Raw genomic sequence first — 22,437 nt, forward strand, 5'->3', positions numbered from 1 at the left:
TTCTGGGAGGATCCCAAGGCGTTCCCAGGCCAGCTGGGCGACATAGTCGCTCCAGCGTGTCCTGGGTCTTCCTCGGGGTCTCCTCCCAGCGGGACATGCCAGGAACACCTCCTGAGGAAGGCGTCCCGGGGGCATCCATAACAGATGCCCGAGCCACCTCAGCTGGCTCCTCTCGATGTGGAGGAGCAGCGGCTCTACTCTGAGCTCCTCCCGGGTGACAGAGCTCCTCACCCTATCTCTAAGGGAGCGCCCTGCCACCCTGCGGAGGAAACTCATTTCAGCCGCTTGTATCCGGGATCTTATTCTTTTTCTGTCATGACCCAAAGTTCATGACCATAGGTGAGGGTAGGAACGTAGATATTTTTCAAATGGACTTTGATGCAAGAACAAACTTGCCGTATTCTCTTTTCAAGCCAGGTTCTACTTTTATTGAAGTACATCTCAAACTTTTTACTCCACTACTTTTATCTTTAGTTACAAATTAGATTTTTAACACAAAAGCACTGAAGAGTTTAAAGAATAAGATGTTTGTTCACTCTCAGCAGCAGCTCTGATTGGCTGTGGCTCATCTGATGACAGGTGAGACAACGTGCTCTGGGTTTATAAGGACGATTAATATTGCTCAGGAGATGTCTGGAGGCACATGCTGCTGTTTTAATAAACAGAGTATAGAAAATGCATTTTAGAGCACAAACAGCTGAGAGACAAATCTCTCCTCTTCCACGTGTTTCAGTCTGAGTGACAGCGTTCAAATGTCCCACACTCTGACCACACCACAAACGTCCCTCAGTTCTTTTTCTTCTTCTTGCCTTTTTTCTTCTGCGGCTCTTCTTCCTCTGTGGTTTTTCTCTTTGGCTTCTCCTCCACTCGCGCCATGCTGTCCCACACCTCGTCTCCCTCCTCCTCCTCCTCCTCCTTCACCTCCTGAGCCCCGCCCTCCCCCGCTGGCTCCTCCAGGTCTCTGCTGGAGAACAGGAGGCAGTTCAGGCGGGACTTGAGGTAGACTTTGTGCTGTAGTTTGCGGTCTTCCAGGCTGTGGATGCGGAGGAAGCGGTCGAGGCCGCAGGACGCCACCACCGGCTGGGAGGGGTGACACTGCAGCCCCCGCACGCCCCCCACCAGCCCCTTCAGACAGCCGCGGACCAGACCTTTCCTCAGGTCCAGCAGGGCGATCTGGCCATGAGTGTTTCCAACCACCACTGTGTCCCCGCTGGCAGTCAGGGAGAGAGCGGTGAGCGGGTACTCGCCATACTCGACCTCCAGGACAGGACGCCGCTGAGGGGAGGACGGGTCGAATATGTGGACCTGATGAAGGAGGAGGAGGAGAACTGTTAAAGCTGCAGAATGGTTTTTTAAACCACCAGAGGGCGGAAACAAACGTAACCAAGCACATCTGCTCAAAAACACACAGATTTTGAATGAGGTTTGGTATCAGAACAACAGTAGCTACTTTTGCTGCACTTCTCATCTCAGATGGAAATATTGAACTTTAAATTAACATGATGCAAACCGAATGAAAGAGTCCATTTTAAAGATCATTTGGGGGATTGAACTTTTATCGAGGAGGTGCAAATTTGCCAAGAAAACACTTAAATTGACCGAATTTTGAATGGAGTTTGGTCTATGAGGTCGGGATCTCAGGTTAAAATCTTTTTTCCTTCACGTTTAGCCCCACAGTGCGAACATACCTGATGGTAACCTGTGCAGGTGACGACTTTGTCGGTTCCCGGGATGAAGGCCATGTCTCTGACCCAATGCGGCCGCCGTAGATCGAGCCAGTCGTCCCGCAGGTTTTTCGCGGTGAACACGGGCTTCTCCGGAGTCTCCAGGTCCCAGATCTTGAGCCCGTTCTCCTTCCCTCCGGTGGCGACTTTGTGCGGGTGTACCGGACTCTGCCGCATCCTGCACACGTTCTTCCCCGCGCTCAGCTCCTTCACGGGCTCGCTGCTGTCCTCCCTCCACACCCGCAGCGTCCCGCACTCCACGCAGCTGACCAGCGTGGAGCCGCTGAGCACAGCCAGCCCGGTGAAGCAGCCGTCTGCCGGGTCTCCGCAGCGGCGGGTCTCGGTGAAGGATCCCTTCTCGGTGCTGAAGGTCTTCACGGTTCCGTCCACGGAGCCGACCAGCAGCTCGCTCTCCGCCGGGTCCCCCCAGCACAGCGCCCGGACCTCCTGGTCGCGGCTCAGGTGGCTCGTGTTGCAGAAGTTGAAGGCCTGTTTCCGGGACAGACTGACCCCCTTCAGGATGCCGGTCTCCGAGCCCAGCCACACGGAGCACAGCCGGCTCGTGTCCCCCATCGGTCCGAGTCTAAATGGACCGAAACCTGGACAAAAACTGGATTTAAACAGTTGGAGGTCCTGGTTCAGACACACGCGTGTTTTCCTGTCACTCTGTCGCGCCTCAATGACATCACGTAAAAAAAAAAAAAACTTTATTGACCACAGGAAACTCTGACCAGTGTTCAAAACTGCAACAACAAAAATATCACGAAACAAAATCCATTGAAGTCATTAATTCATTTCCTAAAAGCAAACAGCCTAAATAATATGGTACAATATTAAATAATAATAATAAAGAAATAAACATAAAAGAAGTGAAACAATAGATAAACTTCAAAAAGTGAATAATCGCAATTACATTTTTTGACGACGGTTAAATCAGATACAAATCGACGAAGATGCACATGCAACTATTACTTATTCATTTTAACTGTGATTGTTGTGACTCTGGTTGTTCGTCTTCATAAAGTTTATTTAAAAAAAAAACTAAGACGTCATTGCGAGGCGACCGCACATGTGCGCATGCGTACATGATGTATGTTACACCATTTTGGATCTTAGGGCTACTGGAGCTAGCTGTTGCTGTTAGCTTTCACAGTGCGTCGTTACGTTGATCGGGTTTATTTTCCCGCTTTATTGTTAAAGTAGAACAAACAGAGACGTGTCCTGTGTTCGGTTCTGATCCGGAATCTGTCTTCGTCTGAGAAATGGACGGAGAAGAGGACGACTTCATGTCCGGGAGCCATTCCGGTACAAACTGCTGCTCTGCTTTGTTTCCTATGTAACAAGCTAGCTGACGAGCTAACTCCACTGTGTGTGGGCCCTCACGGGGTTAAACAGACTGTAACACTCCTCACTGTCTCTGTCTAATGACAGTTGATGAGCTTCTTTGTTAATTGAACAGATCCAGCATCGCTCTGGTTGATTCACCGGGAAAACAGGACCGCTAATCATTAGCCGGCTAGCAGATGTAGCAGCTAGCTGAAGTCAGGATGTGTTGCCAATGTTTTACAGTTTCTTCAGATGTTTCTGCTTTAAAGCTGAAGTTTAATGAATGTGAGTTGATGCCGATTTATGAAAATCGTTTGACATAGTCATAAAACGTTCCCGCCAAACCAACTTGTGATCACAAAACGTTAAATGTAAAAATTTAACTGGCAGCGACGTTATGAAGCAGCCGGATTAAAGAGCAAACCTCCAGGTTCAATCTGTTCGTTTTCTCTTCATATTAAATTCACGGACCATTTACAGGTTATTCCTAAACATTAAAATGCTCGAGTTTTGCATGGAGTTTGGTATGCAGATTGTGGAGTCTGAAATTTTAAATTACAAATTAGAAATTACGAAACGTGTCTGTCTTAAGTTTTAACCAAGTTCAGGTTGGATATGAAGCCTTTGTTAAGTTTGTGTGTGCTGAAACAAACTGTTTTCTACTGGCTGTTATTTACACATTAACATTTTGAATGGAGTTTGATGTGCACTGTAGAAGTTCTAAACCTTTCTATTAAATGGAGTTCCCTCTGGAAGCACCACAGTACAGGTGTACCTGTCGGTGAGTTGTGCAGTAGACCAGCTAGTCTCGATGAAAACCAGGTCAGACCCAGTCCGGCTGGGAGATGTGGCAGTATCACTCCCGTCATTCAGCTGAAGTCAGACTGAAGCAGCTCTACACGTTTCCAGCTGTTGTCTCTCTGCAGGTTCTTTGTGTTAACTGCAGTATGTTTTTGACCTGTTGTGTGTCCTGCAGATGACGGAGGTGGCACTCCAGTTCTGGATGAACACCACGAGTCAGACGGCGAGGAGGTTAGGAGCGACAGACATCAGTCTGAGGTCAGACACCCGACACATATCAGTGGAGGAAAATCCAGAATACTGCAGAATGTTATCATTTAATAAACCTGGAGGTCAAAGAGTCAGAGATACACCTGAGGACAAACATCAGTCAGGATCCATGTGGGTCACTGTGACGTAACTGACATGTGGTCTCAGCAGCAGATGTTTGTAAACACAACATCTGTTTCCAACCACTGAACCAGTAACACAACAGCACCAGACTCCCTTAACAAATGTGTTTGTTTTAACTCAACAACTCTTAAAATCAACTTTATAACGTAGTGAAACTGTGTCTCTGACAGATTCTGACTCATTGTGTCCTTGTTGTAAATTCAGCATTAAATCTTTCAGCTGAAGTTGTTTGTCTCCTTGTAAAAAGTGTCAGTTTGTGGCAGCATGTCTGTACCAGCCCTGTCTGCTTCTGTGTCTAAAGTGCTAAAGTCTTACCTGCCAACATTGATCAGCTGTTTGAACACACTGTTTACACTGATTTCACCATTTACACTCCATTTATGAAAGGGAATTAACCATTGTGTCTTTCTGCTGGTTGGACTCAACAGAACCGGGTCTCCTTAGTCTCAGATTCTTTGACCTGCAGCTGTTTGTCTCCATAGGATGAAGGCAGCAACGATGAAGACACCCCCAACGCCATGGAGACCAGTGGCGCAGCCAGCGGTTCTGACAACGAGGATCATCGAGGGGGGGGCAGCGACTCTGAGGGCGAGGCCCCGCAACGTCGCCATGACGACGACAAAAGTGACTCAGAGGCGGAGGCTCCTCGGCACGCCGACAGCGACGATGACTCCTCTCCTGTCAAACGCAGGATGAGCGGGTCAGACAACGAAGAAGAGGAGTCATCACCCGTCAAACACAGAGCTTCAGATAACGAGGAGGGGGGAGGGTCCTCTCCTCCCAAATGGAGGAGGAGCAGCTCGGACATGGAGGAGGAGAAGCCCAAAGCTGCCGCAGACAGCAACTCAGAAAATGAGGACGCCAAACCGGCTGTGTCTCCTGACCGGCGGTCCAATGCCAACAGTGACTCTGACACAGAGACACCTGCCAGACGCAAGGCAGCACAGATAGACTCTGAGGAAGAGGAGAAGCAGGAGGAAGCTCAGGGAGGAGGAGGTGGAGGAAAGTGGAAGTCTGTGATGCAGTCTGACAGTGAGGAGGAAGAGGAGGCGGGAAGGAGGAGGAAGGCTGCAACAGCAAGTGATGGAGAGCAGCAGGAGGGGGAGGAGCAGAAGGATGAAAGTGACGATGAAGACGAGAAGCCAGGTACTGATCCGAGAGCAGCGTCCTGTTACCACGTCTCAGATATCAGCTGATTGCTGGCTGTGAAACAGTGGAATGCTCCTTTATCAGTTTGTCTTTATGTTGCAGTGAAGAGGAAGAAGGCCATCCTGTCCGACAGCGAGGACGAGGACGAGGACAAGGCAGACAAACAAGGTGAGGTCATCACACTGTGAATCATGGGTAAATAGATGAGACTTATTAAGGATAAAACTGAAGTCAGACCAGTGTGAACATGGACAGTCAGGATCCCAGTCAGAGTTTCAGAGTCTGAACCATGAAGTTCTCTTGTGTCCTCGGTCTGGTCAGCGGTGAAGAGGAGCCGGGCGATGTCAGACGATGAGAACTCGGACAGCGACGGAGTGCCCGGCGGGCCCGATAAGAGCCTGGCAGCCAAACTGAGAGAGCTCGGCTCGGACAGTGGCAGCGACGACGACGACAGGACGAAGGCGGCAGAGGGGAAGAAGGATGAGAAGGCACTGTTCGGCAGCGACAGCGATTCTGGAGACGGAGACCAGGAGGAAGAGTGAGTGCTGGATCACAGGCACGATGTGACGGTGTTGTGATGTGACTGTGAAGGCCGGCGACCTCTGACTTCTGTGTTTGTTCCAGGAAAATGATCGCAGACATCTTTGGAGAGTCCGGAGACGAGGAGGAGGAGGAGTTCACAGTGAGTACGAAAGAGTTTGAGACAGTGTGTGAGTTTGTGCAGCAGCTTCACCTGCTCACACCATCTCCTCCACCTGCAGGGCTTCAACCAGGAGGACCTGGAGGACAAGAAGGAGTCCAAGAAGGAGACGCAGGAGCAGATGGAGGAGTCCGACTCTGATGACGGAGTGGACCGCAGCGGCCAAGAGTGAGCAGCACTGTCCGATTATTAACCAACAACAGATTGAAACAAACTTAGAAATGATCAGAGAATAACTGTGTGTGTGTGTGTGTGTGTGTGTGTGTGTGTGTGTGTGTGTGTGTGTGTGTGTTCAGTACCAGCTTCATGTCGGACTTTGACATCATGCTGGCGAAGAGAAAAGCCATGAACAGTAAGAGGAGGCGTCACCGTGACGGCGGGACGTTCATCAGCGATGCCGACGACGTGGTCAGCGCCATGATCTCCAAGATGACTGAGGCCGCCGAGGTCCGCCTTACAGAATAAAAGCCCGTCTGAGTGATCCGGTTCTGTGTTCTGTGATACCGACTGTGTGTTTTGTCCAACAGGAGGATCGAACTCTGAACAGTCAGAAGAAACCAGCGCTGAAGAAACTCACCCTGCTGCCACAAGTCGTCATGCACCTGAAGAAGTAGGACCACTGAACACACACACACACACACACACACACACACACACACACACACACACACACCTCTTGAATTCAGCAGCTCTTTATTCTCTCTGGACTCTGAAGGAGTCTCATGGAGATAACAGATGTTCAGTGTCTGTTTATGGAGTCCGACTGTGTAAAACCTTTGACTCTAACAGCGTGAAACAAGTTCAGACTTCTGCTGTCGAGATGTTCGATTATTAACGAGATGATGTTTAGTAACATGAAATATCAGAATACAAAACACAGCTTTATAAAATGGATTTACAAAGCATAGCAATAAGGCCGACGACTCGAGGAGGAGGCGATCACTAACATGATGTCGGTCCTTCAGACAGGACCTGAAGGAGACGTTCATCGACAGCGGCGTGATGTCGGCCATCAAGGAGTGGATCAGCCCGCTGCCGGACAAATCACTGCCTGCTCTGAGGATCAGGGAGGAGCTGCTCCGGATCCTGCAGGAGGTGGGTCAGCTGTTATAGGGTGTGTTCAGTGTGTGTGTTCAGTGTGTGTAGTGTGTGTTCAGTGTGTGATGCTGTGTGTCCTCCTGCAGCTGCCCAGTGTGAGTCAGGAGACTCTGAAGCACAGCGGTATCGGCCGGGCCGTCATGTTCCTCTACAAACACCCCAAAGAGTCTCGGAACAACAAAGACCTCGCTCTCAAGCTCATCAGTAAGACGCGTCTGTTCGTCCTCTGATGCTGAACGTCCTCCAGAAGTGTCACTGCAGCGCTTTCACGTGTGTCTCGTTGCAGACGAGTGGTCGCGGCCCATCTTTGGCCTCACGTCCAACTACAAGGGGATGACGAGGGAGGAGCGCCAGCAGAGAGACCTGGACCAGCAGATGCCTCAGAGACGACGACTCAGGTACAGACGTGACTCTGCTGTCAGCGCTGAGATTTACTCACTGATCTGTCTGAGCGTGGATGTGCGTAGGAACATGGAGGTTATACTACTGAGAGAATGTAGTCCCAAAGGAAACGGCTGTTTAACGACAACGTGAAGCTGCAGCGTCATCATGTTGAGCTTTGAACTGGTTTTACTTCAGGTTTCTACGTTTACATTTATCAGACTGACAGTAATTCATACATTCACACTGATGGTGGTGGCTGCCATGCACGACCAGCACAGGGGAATCAAACCAGCAACCTTTTGATAACAAGGCGCTGGCTCTACCCCTGAGCCGCAGCCGCCCGTCTGCTCCACAGGCTGAGAGGTAAAATGTTTTGGAGGAAAGTTTAAGGCTCCTCCCTCTTTACAGGTCTCACGTGTGTGAAACAGGAAGTGGAGAGCTTGATGATGTCACTATGATGACACAGTCACTTCCTGTACAGGCGAGGTGGCTGTAGCTGGTCTGTGAAACCTCTTCTGGAGTCCTTCAGTGAAAAATGATCATCACTAATTATGAATCACAACATGATCTTTCCTCCACGCAGCGCTAACACTCGCTAACTGCAGCTGTCACTTCTGTTGTTGTGTTCAGTCTCTCCTCACACATTGTTGTTTCTCTGAAGCTCCACCTTCACTTCTCTTCCATTCCTCTTCATCCATCCTTCTCCCCCTCCTCCTGCTCCTCCAGTCAGCCTCAGAAGGTGGAGAGGGTGGAGGAACCTGACGTCTTCTCTCCACCGATCAGGTTGAGTCTCAGTATTGCATGGTCACCGTGAGTCATGCCTGTATCCTGAGTGTGTCCTCTCTAACACGACGACACTCACTGGTGTGTTCAGATTTAACATGTACGTGCTCAGCTCTGATTGGCTCGTGGTTTGGTGCACGAGTCGGATGGATGTTCAGTTCCTGGTCAGTAACAGAAGAGGTGTCGGGTGTTTCTGAGTGCTGACTAACCGCTGTGAGGTGGAGAATGCTAATTTTAGCATGGAGGCTCAGCTGGAGGAGTCAGACTGTGGACCAGCTGACTGTGGACCAGCTGACTGTGGACCAGCTGACTGTGGACCAGCTGACTGTGGACCAGCTGACTGTGGACCAGCTGCTCAGTCCAAACACAGATTTGTAAAGTTTGCTTGTTTCCCTCCAACATGTTTCTCCATGATGATACAAAGTTTCTCTCCTCATTTCTGTCTGTAGTTCTGGAGGTCAGACGCCTCGCAGAGACCTGGAGAAGCAGCTGACCGGAGAGGAGAAGTAAGTTCAGACCAGCTGTAATCACACACACACGCACGCACGCACGCACGCACGCACGCCCGCACGCACGTTAGTTAATTAAACGTGAGTTAATTAAACTTTATAATGTTGTGAAACTGTTTCTGACAAATTCTGAATCACTGGAGCCTTCTTAGGATTTCAGCATTAAATGTAATACATGAAGCTGACTATTAACCACAATTTCACCAGACTCCCTTCACAAAGCATCTAGTTTTAATAACTGTTGAGTAAGTAAAACTTTATAAACATTATGAAACTGAGTCTCTGACAGATTCTGACTCATTGTGTCCTTGTTGTAAATTCAGCATTAAATGTTTCAGCTGAAGTTGTTTGTCTCCTTGTAAAAAGTGTCAGTTTGTGGCAGCATGTCTGTACCAGCCTGTCTGCTTCTGTGTCTAAAGTGCTAAAGTCTTACCTGCCAACACTGATCAGCTGTTTGAACACACTGTTTACACTGATTTCACCATTTACACTCCATTTATGAAAGAAGAAACATGTTATTGATCTAAACATGTCACATGTTACAAAGACACTAAACAGGAACAATATAGGCGACTTCTTTGTCCCCGTGGAGAAAGTCCCCAGACTCCCTTAACAAATGTGTCAGTTTAGTGAGTTGTTGAGTTGGAGACACTTTATAAACTCTGTGAAACTCTGTCTCTGACTCATTCTGCATTATTTGGACCTTCTTGTTCATTCAGCAAATGTTCTACATGAACTTTTATTTCTTTGTGTAGAAACATGGAGTCTGTTTGTCCTAGCAGTGTTTATATTCCACTATAATCAGATTAATTTTACTAAACAACATTTTCTTTCTGCAGAGCCCTGCGACCCGGTGACCCTGGTTTCTGTGCTCGAGCTCGGGTGCCGATGCCCTCCAACAAAGACTACGTGGTCCGACCCAAGTGGAATGTAGAGGTGGAGTCCAACAGGGTGAGTACCTGCAGACTGTCACCTGCAGTCTCACCTGTTTACACAAACAGAAAAAAAAAGGTCATAGGTCAGAGCTGCAGGCTCGTTCTGGCCCGTACAGGTCCACATGTGTAACAGATATCATTATTATTATTATTATTATTATTATTATTATTATTATTATTATCAAAATGTGTCTGTCATGACACCATGACACCACAGGGGGGCAGACACATGGAGAAGTGAGTGATGTGTTCACTGACATCAGTCACCTCTGGTTGTAGTCTGGCTCTGGTGACAGCAGGAAGTGCGGTCATTAGCTGCGCTGTGATTGGTCCTCTGTAGAGCTATAAGAAAGGCCTCAGCCGGCTGGAGAAGCACAAGCGTCGCTTCGCTGAGCAGATGAAAATGAAGCGTCCGCAGGGAGCGGTGAAGATCAGCATCGAGGGGAACAGAATGCCCCTGTAGCTCCTGAGCCGGCCTGCAGGGGGCAGTAAGTCCTGCTGCATGGTGTGACCCGGTCCGACTGTGTGAGCTGCACCGGTTCCCCTGAAGACGCTCCACTCTGTAGAACCAAAATTCAGAGACAGAGTGGAGCGTCTGTCTGTAGAGCACCATCTCTGTGTGAAGCCTCCGACTCACCTGTGACCTCTGACTCACCTGTGACCTCTGACTCACCTGTGACTCACCTGTGACCTCTGACTCACCTGTGACCTCTGACTCACCTGTGACTCACCTGTGACCTCTGACTCACCTGTGAGCACCGCCGACCTAACATTTCCTCCCTGGTCCACACACATCGTCGTCAAGTTATTTCATATTTTCATGCTTTTTACAGCGGGGAATGAAAAAAGGTAGTACAGTCATCAGTACAGTCGGGACCAGAACTCTGAGACTAGAATTTTAGTTTCTATCATCACAAATAATATCAGTTAATAGTCCAGTTGAAATAAACTTTTTCCATCAGCGCTGTCAGATTCTGGTGGTCTCGTGTCCTCAGCTGGTGCTGAAGACGCTGCAGGACGCTCGTCCTCTGACAGAACCGCTGGCTGGACTCTTGTGTGTCGTTGCTTCACTGAGTCCTGACACTCTTCCATTAGAACAGTTTGACTGCAGCCACTTCCTGACTTCACTGAACTTTAGGACATTTTGGACTTGATGTAATTGATTGACTCAGGACTGTGTAGCTCGGCTGCACAGCCACCAGCTCTCCTGCAGAGCTCGAAGGGTTCACGCTGGTCTGACTTGATTGATTAACTCTCTACATTTTTATTGGTGGTCGTGTTGCTCGATCGTTCACCAGCACAGATCAATTACTGGCTGAGTGTTTTGGAGGTCTGTGATTGGCTGCCTGTGGCCTCTGAGGGTTTGAGCTTCTTGCATGAGTCTGAAGTGATGAAACACTTCGCTTTGGATCGAACTGCGTTTCACATCTCTGCAGTTACGTAACGTTTGTGGTCTCAGAGATGCTGTCGGTGTTTCCTCCCCCTCTGAAACTGTGAGCAGCCTCGTAGCCTGCTTTGTGTTTGACCCGATGTTCTGTCTGTTCCTGCAGGGTCCGTTAAAGAAGGGGATGTCTCGAGTGGATAAACAGATGCGTAGAATTGCTGACATCCGCCGCCTGACGAAGCCGGGTCACGCTGTTAAAATCAGTGTGGAAGGAAACCGGATGCCGCTCTGATTTTAACCTCCATAGGATTTATTCACTTTATTTTTTTTTTTCTTTTTAATGTGTTGCTCCTGAACAATCCCACATTTCTCCTCCCTCCTCAGGTCCAGATCTGCCTTACTGAAGGGCTGAGGTCACTGAGACTGAAGTCAGAATGTAAATATCTGCAGTAAACTGAAGTTACAACAGCTCACAGCATCAGCTTTGTTGTTCACATTAGCTCCAAACCAACTGGATCCTCAGGTTTGACTCATCTGAGAACTTTGTTTGTCACCATGATTGCTAACATTGTTAACAGTCACTTTACTTGGTGGTAAGGCTAATGCTAAATGTCAGTAACATTAGCTAATGCTAATGTTAACTTGTGTTGTGATTTAGCTGCTAGCTGCTAACGTTTACAGTCGGCTGTTAGCTGGGTCAGTATTGTGACTGTAGCCGTCAGCTGTATGTTGTAAAGGTTTAATCCTCATGAATCGGTCTTTAAAGTAACGAGCTCCATGAATTATCGCTCTTCATCCTGTTGGTTTGGACAGAAATCCGATCTGAAGATCATTCTGGTGACATTTGAGGTTTTTTTCCAACAAGTTTTAAGTTTGTCAGAACCTTCTTATCATGTTTCAGAACAAACTCCTCCTCACACCCGCTTTGTTTTAATGTGAAGGTGTTTTGCTACCAGGTAGGCCAGACCTCCTCTTCCTCTTCCTCCTCTTCCTCTTCCTCTTCCTCCTCCTCCTCCTCCTCCTCCTCCTCAGTCCATTTTGTCCCCTCTCTGCTCCCATAGCGGCTGTACAGAAGTCTGTAAACTGTCTGCAGGTCTGATTGTGTGAATCAGCCCGTCCGTCTGCACTGTTCTGGATCAGATGATACTTTTCTTAATAAAGATTCAACAGAAAACATGAACGAGTGGAAAGTTTCAATCTCATTGTTTTTATTTTCACTTTTTAATTTTCTTGTAGCAGAAATGCTGAAGCACAAACAGCTGCATTCAAACAATCTTCTGCTTTTTTAGTTGTTTAAGAAAATGAGGTGAACATGAAGAAAATTAATATCCCACTAATATTCCTGTTTCATAACTCGCCTGACATGTTTGTTACTTCACAGAGTGGAAGTTGATCCGCTGGAGCTGTTGAAGCCATTTTGTGTCAAAACAATCTCTGAACTGCTGATTGGTTCATTTAAATGCTTCCATGACGACGCACAGAGCCAAACGTAAACAGGAAGTGATGCAAACTGACAGTTCAAACTTCCATCTTTTCTCAGAATTCTGACTCATGTTTGCTCAGAGGAACGAAGGCAGCCGGTGTCTTCGAGCGCTGACTGCAAACACAAGTCGTCCACCGATCGACGACATCAACAATCCTGTTTCACAGGATTCTGACTAAACTCAGAATCGTAACTTTTTTCTCAGGACTTTTTTTTTTTACTTTTTTCATGATTTTTGACCTTTTTGTAGAATCTAGTTGAAATCTTGTCAAAGAGTCACGAGAAAGAGTCTGAACTCAGCATACAAACTCAAACACTGAGTATCAAAACTCAAACAGCTGATCACTGCGTGTCATCGCTCACTCAGCTGTTCGGATGGAAACACTGAAGAGGTTCTGAATATCTTGGACCTGGAAGAAGTTTACATGTGAACAAAAGTTTAGTTTTCAGGAGTTTGTGAGAAGCTAATGTTTCTCTCCGCAGCTCACAGGGTGACGCCAACGTGATGCTGTGAGAACAGTCCTGTCAGCATCACTTCCTGTCAGCATCACTTCCTGTCAGTGTCACTTCCTGTCAGCGTCACTTCCTGTCAGCGTCACTTCCTGTCAACGTCACTTCCTGTCAACGTCACTTCCTGTGAGCTCATGAATCGTTCTGACGGTACCATCATCACATCCTGACGGACAGAACAGTCCAGCAGATTTTTAATAATCTGCTTTAAAAGATCCTGAACTTCCGTTTGAGTCGATAAACTGAACTGAAGTGTTTGTTCTGTGAACACGATCAAACATCACGGACACGAGCAGCTGATCACTGAGGCTTTATTGAGCTGGAACAAGCAGAACAACAGGACAGAACTGGACTGAACAGAACACTGTCACGTCTCAGCGACCAGGAAACGTCTCCACTGCACCGTCACCACGTCGGTACCGGACCGGCTGATTTCACAGGATGTAGATTTTATAACAACACAAACAACACGAGCTGTTTTAAAGGAACAGCCTGCTGGTTTTAAAGGAACAGTCTGCAGCAAAGGAGGAAGTCAGCTGAAGTCATATACTGAGGAGGTTGAGGTGAACGGTCTTTCAGGTGAAGCTGTTCATCCCGTGTGACTTGCTCAAGTCTTACATAATGTAAGTGAAGATAAATAACTTACTGATTTTAACACAAACCCAGATGTTCTCCTGAACGTACTCAGACTGCAGGTCCAGACGGTCGTGTTCTGGTGCTCTGTAACGTTCATGTTCACTTGGTGATCGACTCATTCGGGTGTTCTGATGTTAGAATATGTTGATTCTCACAACAGCCTTGTCTTTGTCTTCTGCACTTCCTGCAGTATGTTAGCTCCTCGCTAGCTTGCTAAATTAGCCTCAGTGGTTTCTAGATGCAGTTGGTTAGAAACAGTGTTAATGAGAGCGTGACGTGCTGACTGACTGAGACAGGCTAGCTGTTTCCCTCTGTGTTTTTATGCTGAGCTAAGCTAACACCATCCTGTAACATTTTCCTTAATAGGGGGTGCAGTTCACCTGATGGCCTGTAGGTGCTGCTTGAAGAAAACAGACTGAGTTTGTTTAAGTCAATGTGGGACAACATGGACTTCCTGTTTGTCCTTCCTGCAGTGGAGACGTCGTCCTGCTGTCAACAGACCTGCTGCGACAAAATAACACAAACTCTACGAGGCAGAAACTCAGGTAAGTCGCGTCACGTGTTCAGTTTCAGTGTCGAGGCGATGGATGCCTCCGGTCACAGGAGGGGGCGGGGCGGGGCGGGGGGAGTGATGAGGCGTTCAGGTGACACGGTAAAAACTTTCAAAACAAGTCATTGTGGAAATAGAGATCGAGAGAAGGAGGGTCATTTTATCATAAGCTTACATACAGTCAGACTTCTCTTGTAACCAGTGGAGTCGCCTCCTGCTGGTCGTTGGAGAGAATGTAGGTTCTGTTCTGGCTTCACTGTTCGGACCCTGAAGCTTCATCTGGTTTTTATTCCGTCTGTCTCAGACATGAGAGATAAGTTTACCAGCAGCACCTGAATGCACCATCACTTAACATTCATGGCCATGAGGGGGCGGGGCAGGAGGGTGGGGGCATCCAGGTGAGGTGAAGGTGGATGATTGACAGGTGTGGCTGGCTGCTTTTCATGCGGCTGTGGTGAGTCCTCTGTGGAGAGAAGACGTCAGTGAGGCGTTAAAAGAATTTAAAGTGACATTTCTGAGTTTTTGAGCCGTACCTGTCCAGAGGAGGGCGCTGTAGAGAGGGGGCGGGCCGTCTGAGGGAGGGGGCGGGGCCTATCCTCGACTGCTTGGTAGACGACTCATGCCGATCCTGTCGATGGGAGGCGGATTGACTCGACGCCGCTGCAGCTCGACCGACTTACTACAAACAGACAGGTGAAAACAGGTGAGCAGAAGGTTCAAGAAGGTTCACTTCCTGTCGTTCACTTCCTGTCGCTCACTTCCTGTCGCTCACTTCCTGTCACTCACTTCCTGTCTCACCTCTGCTTGTTCGTCGCCTGTTTGGTCTCCATGGAGCTGACCGACAGCCGGTCCAGCGGGGCGTTGTTGCCGGGGAAACTCCTCTTCCTCTTTGGCTCCATGACGTCATTCTCCATCCTCACCAGGTCATCCAATCGCAGCAGCTTCGCCGTTAGCTCCTCCCCCGCCTTCATCCCTCCGTGACGAAGCCGAAGTCCTAACGGAGGCCTCGACATGGGCCGGTCTACATGCTGGAACACAAGGACAGCACAGGATGAGGATATGTCCTCTGAAAGCCAACATGACAGAGGCGTCTCCATGGCAACCAGGTAACTGATCATGTGAGACAGAGCTGGGCTAGGACTATGTACTGAACCACAGCTGGGGTCAGACTATGTAGTGAAGCATACTTCCTGTCCAGTATACACAGTTCATTTTATTATTTGCATTCTATGTGAAAATGAGTGAAATGAGTCATGATGTGAAACTGGACAGATCTGATTTATTAAACCTCATTAAGACATTCGACAGTTCATAATAATAATCATAATTTGGTTAAAACCGTAAAACAAGTGAAGTCTCCTCACAAGGAACATTGTAACGGGCGTCTGAACGGCGACTCATTGTCAACTGATTGTGTTTCAGTGAGTCGGGATGAATCTAAGAACTGGAACACAAAGTAAAGATGGGATCAGACTAAACACATGCGTGTTATTTTCTATAAGGGAGTCTCCTCCGTATAGAAAACATGCTCCCTGCTCCGTCAGCTGTTTTCATACGTCAGGACTGTTGTTGTCGCTCGTCTCTTACATCACAACCCTGACGGCGAGGACTTCCTGACTTCCTGTCTGCTCGCTGCCTCTGACGAGTCACACGATCGGGTTTCATCCAGACTAAACAGAAAACAGAGCTGGCAGCTTTGTGTTGGCCCTCGCTCCCATGTTTCTTCATCTGATATGGGATCAGGGGCCCCAGAGGGAGGCGCCGTTTGTTTTGGCCCTCAGGACACAAATCTGATCTGCTGCCTTGCCGCGAGTCGATCCAGGAGGAGACGAAGCAGAAGGGGATGGGTCGGACCAAAATGCCTCAAGCATTTATTAATTAAAACCAAAAAAAAAAAGATTTCTGTGTTTAACTCAAGTCTCCAGCTGCTTCAGCTGTTCAGCAGACGTTCTGTCAGGATCATCGGGAGGAGAGGATGGAGCTCTGTGACGTTCTCAGCAACTTCATAACATAAATTTCCCTTCATGGATCAATAAAGTCCTACAGTGACATCATGACTTCTTGTTGATTGTATTGTGTGTGTGTGTGTATGTGTGTGTGTTCTGACCCGGGCAGGTCGGACCCTGAATCCTTCGGCGCTGCAGAGGAGCAGAGTGATGCAGATCAACAAACAGCCACAGAACTGCATCTGAAACGAGCAGCAGACAGGATCGTTCACGTGGAGCTGCAGCCCCGCTAACTGCTGCCGGACCCAGAGCAGTTAGCGGAGACCAGCCGGGACTGTTCTGGTGAGTCTGAGTCTGTTTATGTCCGCTAACCTCAACGACACAATTCACAAATATCATGTCACGTGCTTTCCCAGCTGCACCTGAACGCAGCAGAAGCTTCAGTCAGAGGTCACAGTGAGAACGACGTTTTATTCTACATGACACAAGAGTGATTTTCACACTTTTCAAAGATCCTTCTGAAGATTTCTTCCAAATTTTGAATCATGCGGCTGTGAGCAGAGCTGCCTGTGATGCAATGCATTATGGGAGAAAAGTGTTCTTCAACATGGAAGCTCAAAAATATGACTTTGATTAAAATACGAATATAAAAATAATTTGTAATTTTCTAGTGTTATAAAGTTGTCTTCCATGACACACACACACACACACACACACACACACACACACACACACACACACACACACACACACAGCAGGACACTTTTAGCTGCTCTGTATTGTCCAGCAACATCGGCTAATTTTAGTATTTTCCATCCCTGCAAATAAACGTCTTTTCACTGTCACGTGCACGCTCACTGATGTGCACTTTCCTGCATTCTCCTGACACTCTCTCTCTCACACACACACACACACACACACACACACACACACACACACACACACACACACACACTCACACACAGTTTGTGTGTGTCTTTGCATCAGTCACACACATTCTCACTGATGCACTCTCACAAACACACAAGGTGAACTTCTTCCATTCACACCAGTCGTGATGCTGACGTGCAGCAGCTCTCATTCATGCATGTGTTAAAGACACACACACACACACACACACACACACACACACACACACACACACACACACACACACACACACACACTGCAGATTCTTCCATTCACAAAAATACCCTGTGTTTCCTCCCTGCAGTCCAGACTGAACATCACAGAACTGTGACAACTGAAAGTGATGGAAGATGAACGAGACTTTGATTTATTTCACTGAAACAGTTAAAATAATAACTAAACTTCAACAAAAACAACACAAATTAGAATAAAATGATTATGAAATAATGCAAAAGCTGCAGCCCTGGTCAGATTTCAATTATTGATCAGAAAAACTCAATAAAAACATTTAAACATTTAAAACTTTTTAGTTTGAAATATCAGATTAAAAAACTCTAGAAGTCCTGAGAAATATGTGAGTTCACAGAAACTAACAACATTAAACCAGAAGCTGAAAATATTCTGCAGGAGTCTGCACACACACACACACACACACACACACACACACACACACACACACACACACACACACACACACACACACACACACACACACTCACACACGCACTGTACCTTCTCAGAGTGTGTGTCCTGCTGCGTCGTCTCTTCTGTCTCTCTGTGTCTTCTCATCAGGTTTTATAGCAGCTGCCCGGGAATCTCCTGTCCAATCAGCAGCCTCCGCTGTAATGACATCACTTCCTGTGCTTTCCTTCTTTTCCACTGTGTGTGTTTGACATTTAATCATCAGGATCATTAACTCATTAAATCGTTAATGAAACCTCCTGGGAACAACCACACCTCCTCTCCTCTCCTCTCCTCTCCCCTCTCCTCTCCTCTCCTCTCCTCTCTCCTCTCCTCTCCTCTCCTCTCCTCTCTCCTCTCCTCTCCTCTCTCCTCTCTCCCCTCTCCTCTCTCCTCTCCTCTCCTCTCCTCTCCTCTCCTCTCCTCTCCCCTCTCCTCTCTCCTCTCTCCTCTCTCCTCTCTCCTCTCCTCGCTCCTCTCTCCTCTCCTCTCTCCTCTCTCCTCTCTCCTCTCCCCTCTCCTCCCCTCTCCTCTCCTCTCCCCTCTCCTCTCTCCTCTCCTCTCCTCTCCCCTCTCCTCTCCTCTCCTCTCTCCTCTCCTCTCCTCTCTCCTCTCCTCCTTTGACATCATTTATTTATTATTTAAGCTCTGTTCTTAACATTCTTCTGTAGTTTGTACCTGCAGAAGTCTCACGGACTCATCGGGTCCTGACTGGTTCTGACCCAGTTTGATCTGTTTCTGTCCTGCTGATGAAGTTTTTTTTTCCTTTGTGTTGCTGTTGCCATGGCGCCGTCCCCTAGGGGCCCGGTGACCTCGGGGCCCGGCGACCTCAGTTCTGTCCCTCCATTCATTCAGGACGGACGATTGGCTCATTGAGAAAACACACCTGGGCTAATAACGCTAATGACGCCGCAGCTAACATGCTAATAATGACGGAAAACCTTCCTCGCCCGTTAATTACTGACGACCTCCTCTGATCCAGGTGATGTCACCCCTCCTCACCCCTCCTCACCCCTCCTCACCCTCCTCACCCCTCCTCACCCTCCTCACCTCTCCTCACCTCTCCTCACCCCTCCTCACCCCTCCTCACCCCTCCTCCCCTCTCCTCACCCCTCCTCACCTCTCCTCACCTCACCTCTCCTCACCCCTCCTCACCCCTCCTCCACTCTCCTCTCCCACTTCACCCCTCCTCACCCTCCTCACCCCTCCTCACCTCTCCTCACCCTCTTCACCCCTCCTCACCTCTCCTCACCTCTCCTCACCCTCTTCACCCCTCCTCACCCTCTTCACCCCTCCTCACCCCTCCTCACCCCTCCTCTACCTCCTCACCCCTCCTCACCCCTCCTCACCCTCTTCACCCTCCTCACCGCTCCTCACCCTCCTCACCCCTCCTCACCCCTCCTCACCTCTCCTCACCTCTCCTCACCCTCATCACCCCTCCTCACCCTCTTCACCCTCCTCACCCCTCCTCTACCTCCTCACCCCTCCTCACCCCTCCTCACCCTCTTCACCCTCCACCCCCCGCCACACCCTCCTCACCCTCTTCACCCTCCTCACCCCTCCTCACCCTCCTCACCCTCTTCACCCTCCTCACCTCTCCTCACCCTCCTCACCCCTCCTCACCCTCTTCACCCTCCTCACCCTCCTCACCCCCCCTCACCCCTCCTCACCCTCCCTCTCCTCACTCCTCAGTGTACTCAGTTACTTTCTGTACTGCGAGTTGCTGTTTGGGTTTCGGTTCTGTGTCTCTCAGGTTAAACTCACATGACCTGAGAACTGAATGGAGCTTCAGGTGAGTCATGACCATCACTTTAGATTTGTACCAGTGTGCTCCGTACCATCGCCACGGCAACAGGGACAAAACAAGTGCCCGTAGCAACGTCCAGGAGAAACTGGTGGAGCCAACATGGCCGACAAACAAAACTAATTGACCCAAGTTCTGCAGCCAAACTGTCACTAAACCCGAAATCTGGTCCACAGAACACTTGGTCCATCCGGTTCTCCAGAGGATCCACTTCAGACCTTCTCCTCTCACAGCGTCGGTCCAGAAGCTGCTTCTTCTGTAACCGTGACGACCAAATGTTTGATGTTTAAATCAATCAAAGACTTTGTCGTTTAATATGAAGCCGTCATCCAAAGAATAAATATCATCTGGTGATTTACACCAACAGGCCAGCTGCTGTAGAAACACTCTGATCCAGTATCAGTTCTGATCCAGTATCAGTTCTGATCCAGTATCAGTTCTGATCCAGTATCAGTTCTGATTCAGTTAGTGATGGCGGGGGAAGATGGGGGAGGACAGTTTCACCAGGGAGGAAGTATTTTGTTCTTTTTGCAAACCATGACCTTTTCAGAACCCTAACCGAGTGAGTTCTGTTCTGAAAGCGACCCAGAGGCACAACGTGGCCTCAGATCTCTGTTTGAGCCGGCGATTCAACACAAAACTGCCGGATGTTCACAACCAGACGTCTTTGAAACAAACACAAAAATGGAAACTGTCCCGACGTCTCGTTATGTCTGTAAGAAAACTGGATTATTTGAACATCTTCCAGCTGTGACAGAACCACGGGAACGTCAGCAGAGCGTTGTCACAACATGAATCTGAAACTGAACAGACGTGTCCAGATATCTGGTTTGCAGAAACGAACACCGCCAACATTATTTCTGGTGATGGAAACGTCCAGTTAATGTGTTCTCAGTCCCTGTTGAAGGGAAGTCACCGCTCACAGAGGAGGAGAAAGTGTTGCTCACCGGTTTCCCTCGCGGTCCTGCTGACTCCTCAGTCCTGGTGTCAGGATCCCGTTGATTCACGGAGGTCAGATGACTCACATCTTGTGAGGGAAGCAGCTCGGAGCCAAATCAAGCCTGGAGGATTCCCCTGGACGTTTCCCACCGTCCTCGCCTCGGTCTCTCTGTTTGCTCAGTCTGAAAGCTGAGATTTCAGTCTCGCCGCTGAAACACGACGCCTGGCTCGACTGTTCGTGTTCAGTCTCTCTGAGCGTCGCTGTCGGTCGCAGCAGGCAGCTGTTGGTTCTGCGGGACACATGTGGACGCCGTGGTGAACAGAACATCTGATCTCATGGCCTCAGGAGCTTCACACTGACAGTAGCTCTCACTGGGTTTATTATCTGATAACTCTGATGAACAGAACAGAAGATTATTCATCATTATTGATCCTTTGGTGGAGCTGTGACCGTGTCCAGCAGCTGATGTGGTCCACAGACGGAAACAGACATAATGACGTCTCTGCAGACTGACTTGTTTTGTGCGTCTGTGATAATGAAGGCTGCAGGACGGAAAAGGACAAATGTATTTAACACACAGTCAGACTGCTGCTGTTGTTGGTGGGCGGTGGGATTCACAGTTTCCAGCAGCAGTTCCTTCACAAACCCAGTTAAATGTTTCAGTCAGGACGTCCTGGTTGTGACCCGGAGTCGACCCGTCCCACGCACCAACACCATCGGAATCTGTGAAACCCATCCACTGCTTTGGGGTTTCCCCCCAAACTCTCAACTAAATTGTCGCATTTCAGACTCAAGAACTGTAATAAAAATTGTCGTCTTCAAACGTTGTCCTTTGTCCAACAAACGGCCCGAAACCCAAACAAGAAACAGCAAATCCTCAGGCTGAAGAACTGGAACCAGACCACGTTCGTCTGAAGTGATTCACTTTATTTAAATCGACCAATGGCTGGAGGTCAAACAGTGATGTCACTCAGGGTCCCGTCGGCCAACGTCGGGCTATCGGTGAGCGTCTGTGGTCCGGTTTACGCTGCTGCATGGTAACATCAGTACCTGCGGTTCTGATTCTACCACCAGCTGCTGATGTTGTGTGACTACACTCGTCTCTGCTGCGCCGTCACAGATGGAGCAGAACACACAGCTGCTTCACATCACACACATCACACACATCACACACATCATCCTCATTTCCACTAAATTACTCTGTATGTGTGTGTGTGTGTGTGTGTGTGTGTGTGTGTGTGGTGAGGGGCAATGAGCCATGTGATTGGCTCATTACTGAGTAAACAAACAAAGGCTAGCAGCCGGCCTATCAGCAGAGAAAACTCAGCTCTCGTCCTCCAGGTGGTCCAGGACGATCCTCGTGTTCATGGACGAGGTGGAAATATAATTTACACTTCACAAATCATCACCAGTCATGTCTGATCAGTCCAACCACAACATGAAGGAAGGAAGGAAGGAAGGAAGGAAGGAAGGAAGGAAGGCCTCTGACCATTGTCCCTGTCACACACCTGTAGTTCCACCTGTAGCCACCAGGTGGCAGTAGAGCACAGCAGCAGCAGGTCACAGTCTGGTTTGGTGCTTCAGGGTTTTACAACAGTGAAACATAAATATAAAGATTAGAACAGAACCAAAGAGGACGAGCAGAGAAAGATCACATGAAACCAAACAGAAAGAGGAAACTTTGACTGAAACCTCATCAGGAACCTCCAGAACCTCCAAAACTTCCCGGAAGATCCTTGAAATTTTCTCATCAGTCCCTAAAATACCTCACAGGTCCGTAACAGTTCCCTGC

At 48.6% G+C, this 22,437-nt stretch overlaps 3 protein-coding genes across 4 annotated transcripts; 1 reads left to right on the plus strand and 2 right to left on the minus strand.

The window, feature by feature from the left end:
* Window positions 1-400: 400 nt before the first annotated feature.
* On the minus strand, window positions 401-2,526 carry wdr74 (WD repeat domain 74). Its single transcript, XM_037073094.1, has 2 exons — window positions 1,689-2,526; window positions 401-1,305 (listed from the first exon to the last, which is right to left on the minus strand). Exons 1-2 carry the CDS (start codon window positions 2,295-2,297, stop codon window positions 787-789), a joined length of 1,128 nt encoding a protein of 375 aa, XP_036928989.1. The 5' UTR covers window positions 2,298-2,526; the 3' UTR covers window positions 401-786.
* Window positions 2,527-2,788: 262 nt separating this feature from the next.
* On the plus strand, window positions 2,789-12,366 carry LOC119005456 (protein IWS1 homolog). Of its 2 annotated transcripts, none has more exons than XM_037073082.1 (15): window positions 2,789-3,029; window positions 4,027-4,109; window positions 4,727-5,390; window positions 5,496-5,561; window positions 5,715-5,931; window positions 6,018-6,075; window positions 6,155-6,261; window positions 6,390-6,540; window positions 6,621-6,703; window positions 7,059-7,188; window positions 7,278-7,395; window positions 7,478-7,589; window positions 8,808-8,864; window positions 9,707-9,818; window positions 11,353-12,366. In XM_037073082.1, exons 1-15 carry the CDS (start codon window positions 2,987-2,989, stop codon window positions 11,476-11,478), a joined length of 2,127 nt encoding a protein of 708 aa, XP_036928977.1. In that variant the 5' UTR covers window positions 2,789-2,986; the 3' UTR covers window positions 11,479-12,366. The 2 variants fall into 2 exon arrangements, with proteins under 2 accessions (XP_036928977.1, XP_036928969.1); XM_037073074.1 differs by lacking the exon at window positions 2,789-3,029 and adding an exon at window positions 3,183-3,335.
* A 140-nt stretch (window positions 12,367-12,506) lies between these two features.
* On the minus strand, window positions 12,507-18,173 carry ostn (osteocrin). Its single transcript, XM_037073108.1, has 5 exons — window positions 17,953-18,173; window positions 16,473-16,553; window positions 15,164-15,393; window positions 14,899-15,044; window positions 12,507-14,828 (listed from the first exon to the last, which is right to left on the minus strand). Exons 1-4 carry the CDS (start codon window positions 18,007-18,009, stop codon window positions 14,957-14,959), a joined length of 456 nt encoding a protein of 151 aa, XP_036929003.1. The 5' UTR covers window positions 18,010-18,173; the 3' UTR covers window positions 12,507-14,828; window positions 14,899-14,956.
* Between the last annotated feature and the right edge of the window lie 4,264 nt (window positions 18,174-22,437).

This window comes from Acanthopagrus latus, chromosome 2 (genome assembly GCF_904848185.1).
Source record: "Acanthopagrus latus isolate v.2019 chromosome 2, fAcaLat1.1, whole genome shotgun sequence".
NCBI lineage: Eukaryota > Metazoa > Chordata > Actinopteri > Spariformes > Sparidae > Acanthopagrus > Acanthopagrus latus.

What these genes read in the sequence shown, in the direction of transcription:
- wdr74 (XM_037073094.1), bottom strand. Translation starts at nt 2,297, where the DNA reads ATGGGGGACACGAGCCGGCTGTGCTCCGTGTGGCTGGGCTCGGAGACC. An exon ending in CCTGCACAGGTTACCATCAG is followed by an intron (nt 1,306 to 1,688) that starts GTATGTTCGCAC and finishes CTCCTTCATCAG; the next exon opens with GTCCACATATTCGACCCGTC.
- LOC119005456 (XM_037073074.1), top strand. Translation starts at nt 3,272, where the DNA reads ATGTGTTGCCAATGTTTTACAGTTTCTTCAGATGTTTCTGCTTTAAAG. An exon ending in CCTCGCTCTCAAGCTCATCA is followed by an intron (nt 7,396 to 7,477) that starts GTAAGACGCGTC and finishes GTCTCGTTGCAG; the next exon opens with ACGAGTGGTCGCGGCCCATC. An exon ending in CAGCTGACCGGAGAGGAGAA is followed by an intron (nt 8,865 to 9,706) that starts GTAAGTTCAGAC and finishes TTCTTTCTGCAG; the next exon opens with AGCCCTGCGACCCGGTGACC.
- ostn (XM_037073108.1), bottom strand. Translation starts at nt 18,009, where the DNA reads ATGAGAAGACACAGAGAGACAGAAGAGACGACGCAGCAGGACACACAC. An exon ending in AGGACACACACTCTGAGAAG is followed by an intron (nt 16,554 to 17,952) that starts GTACAGTGCGTG and finishes TGCTCGTTTCAG; the next exon opens with ATGCAGTTCTGTGGCTGTTT. An exon ending in CAGGCGACGAACAAGCAGAG is followed by an intron (nt 15,045 to 15,163) that starts GTGAGACAGGAA and finishes GTCTGTTTGTAG; the next exon opens with TAAGTCGGTCGAGCTGCAGC.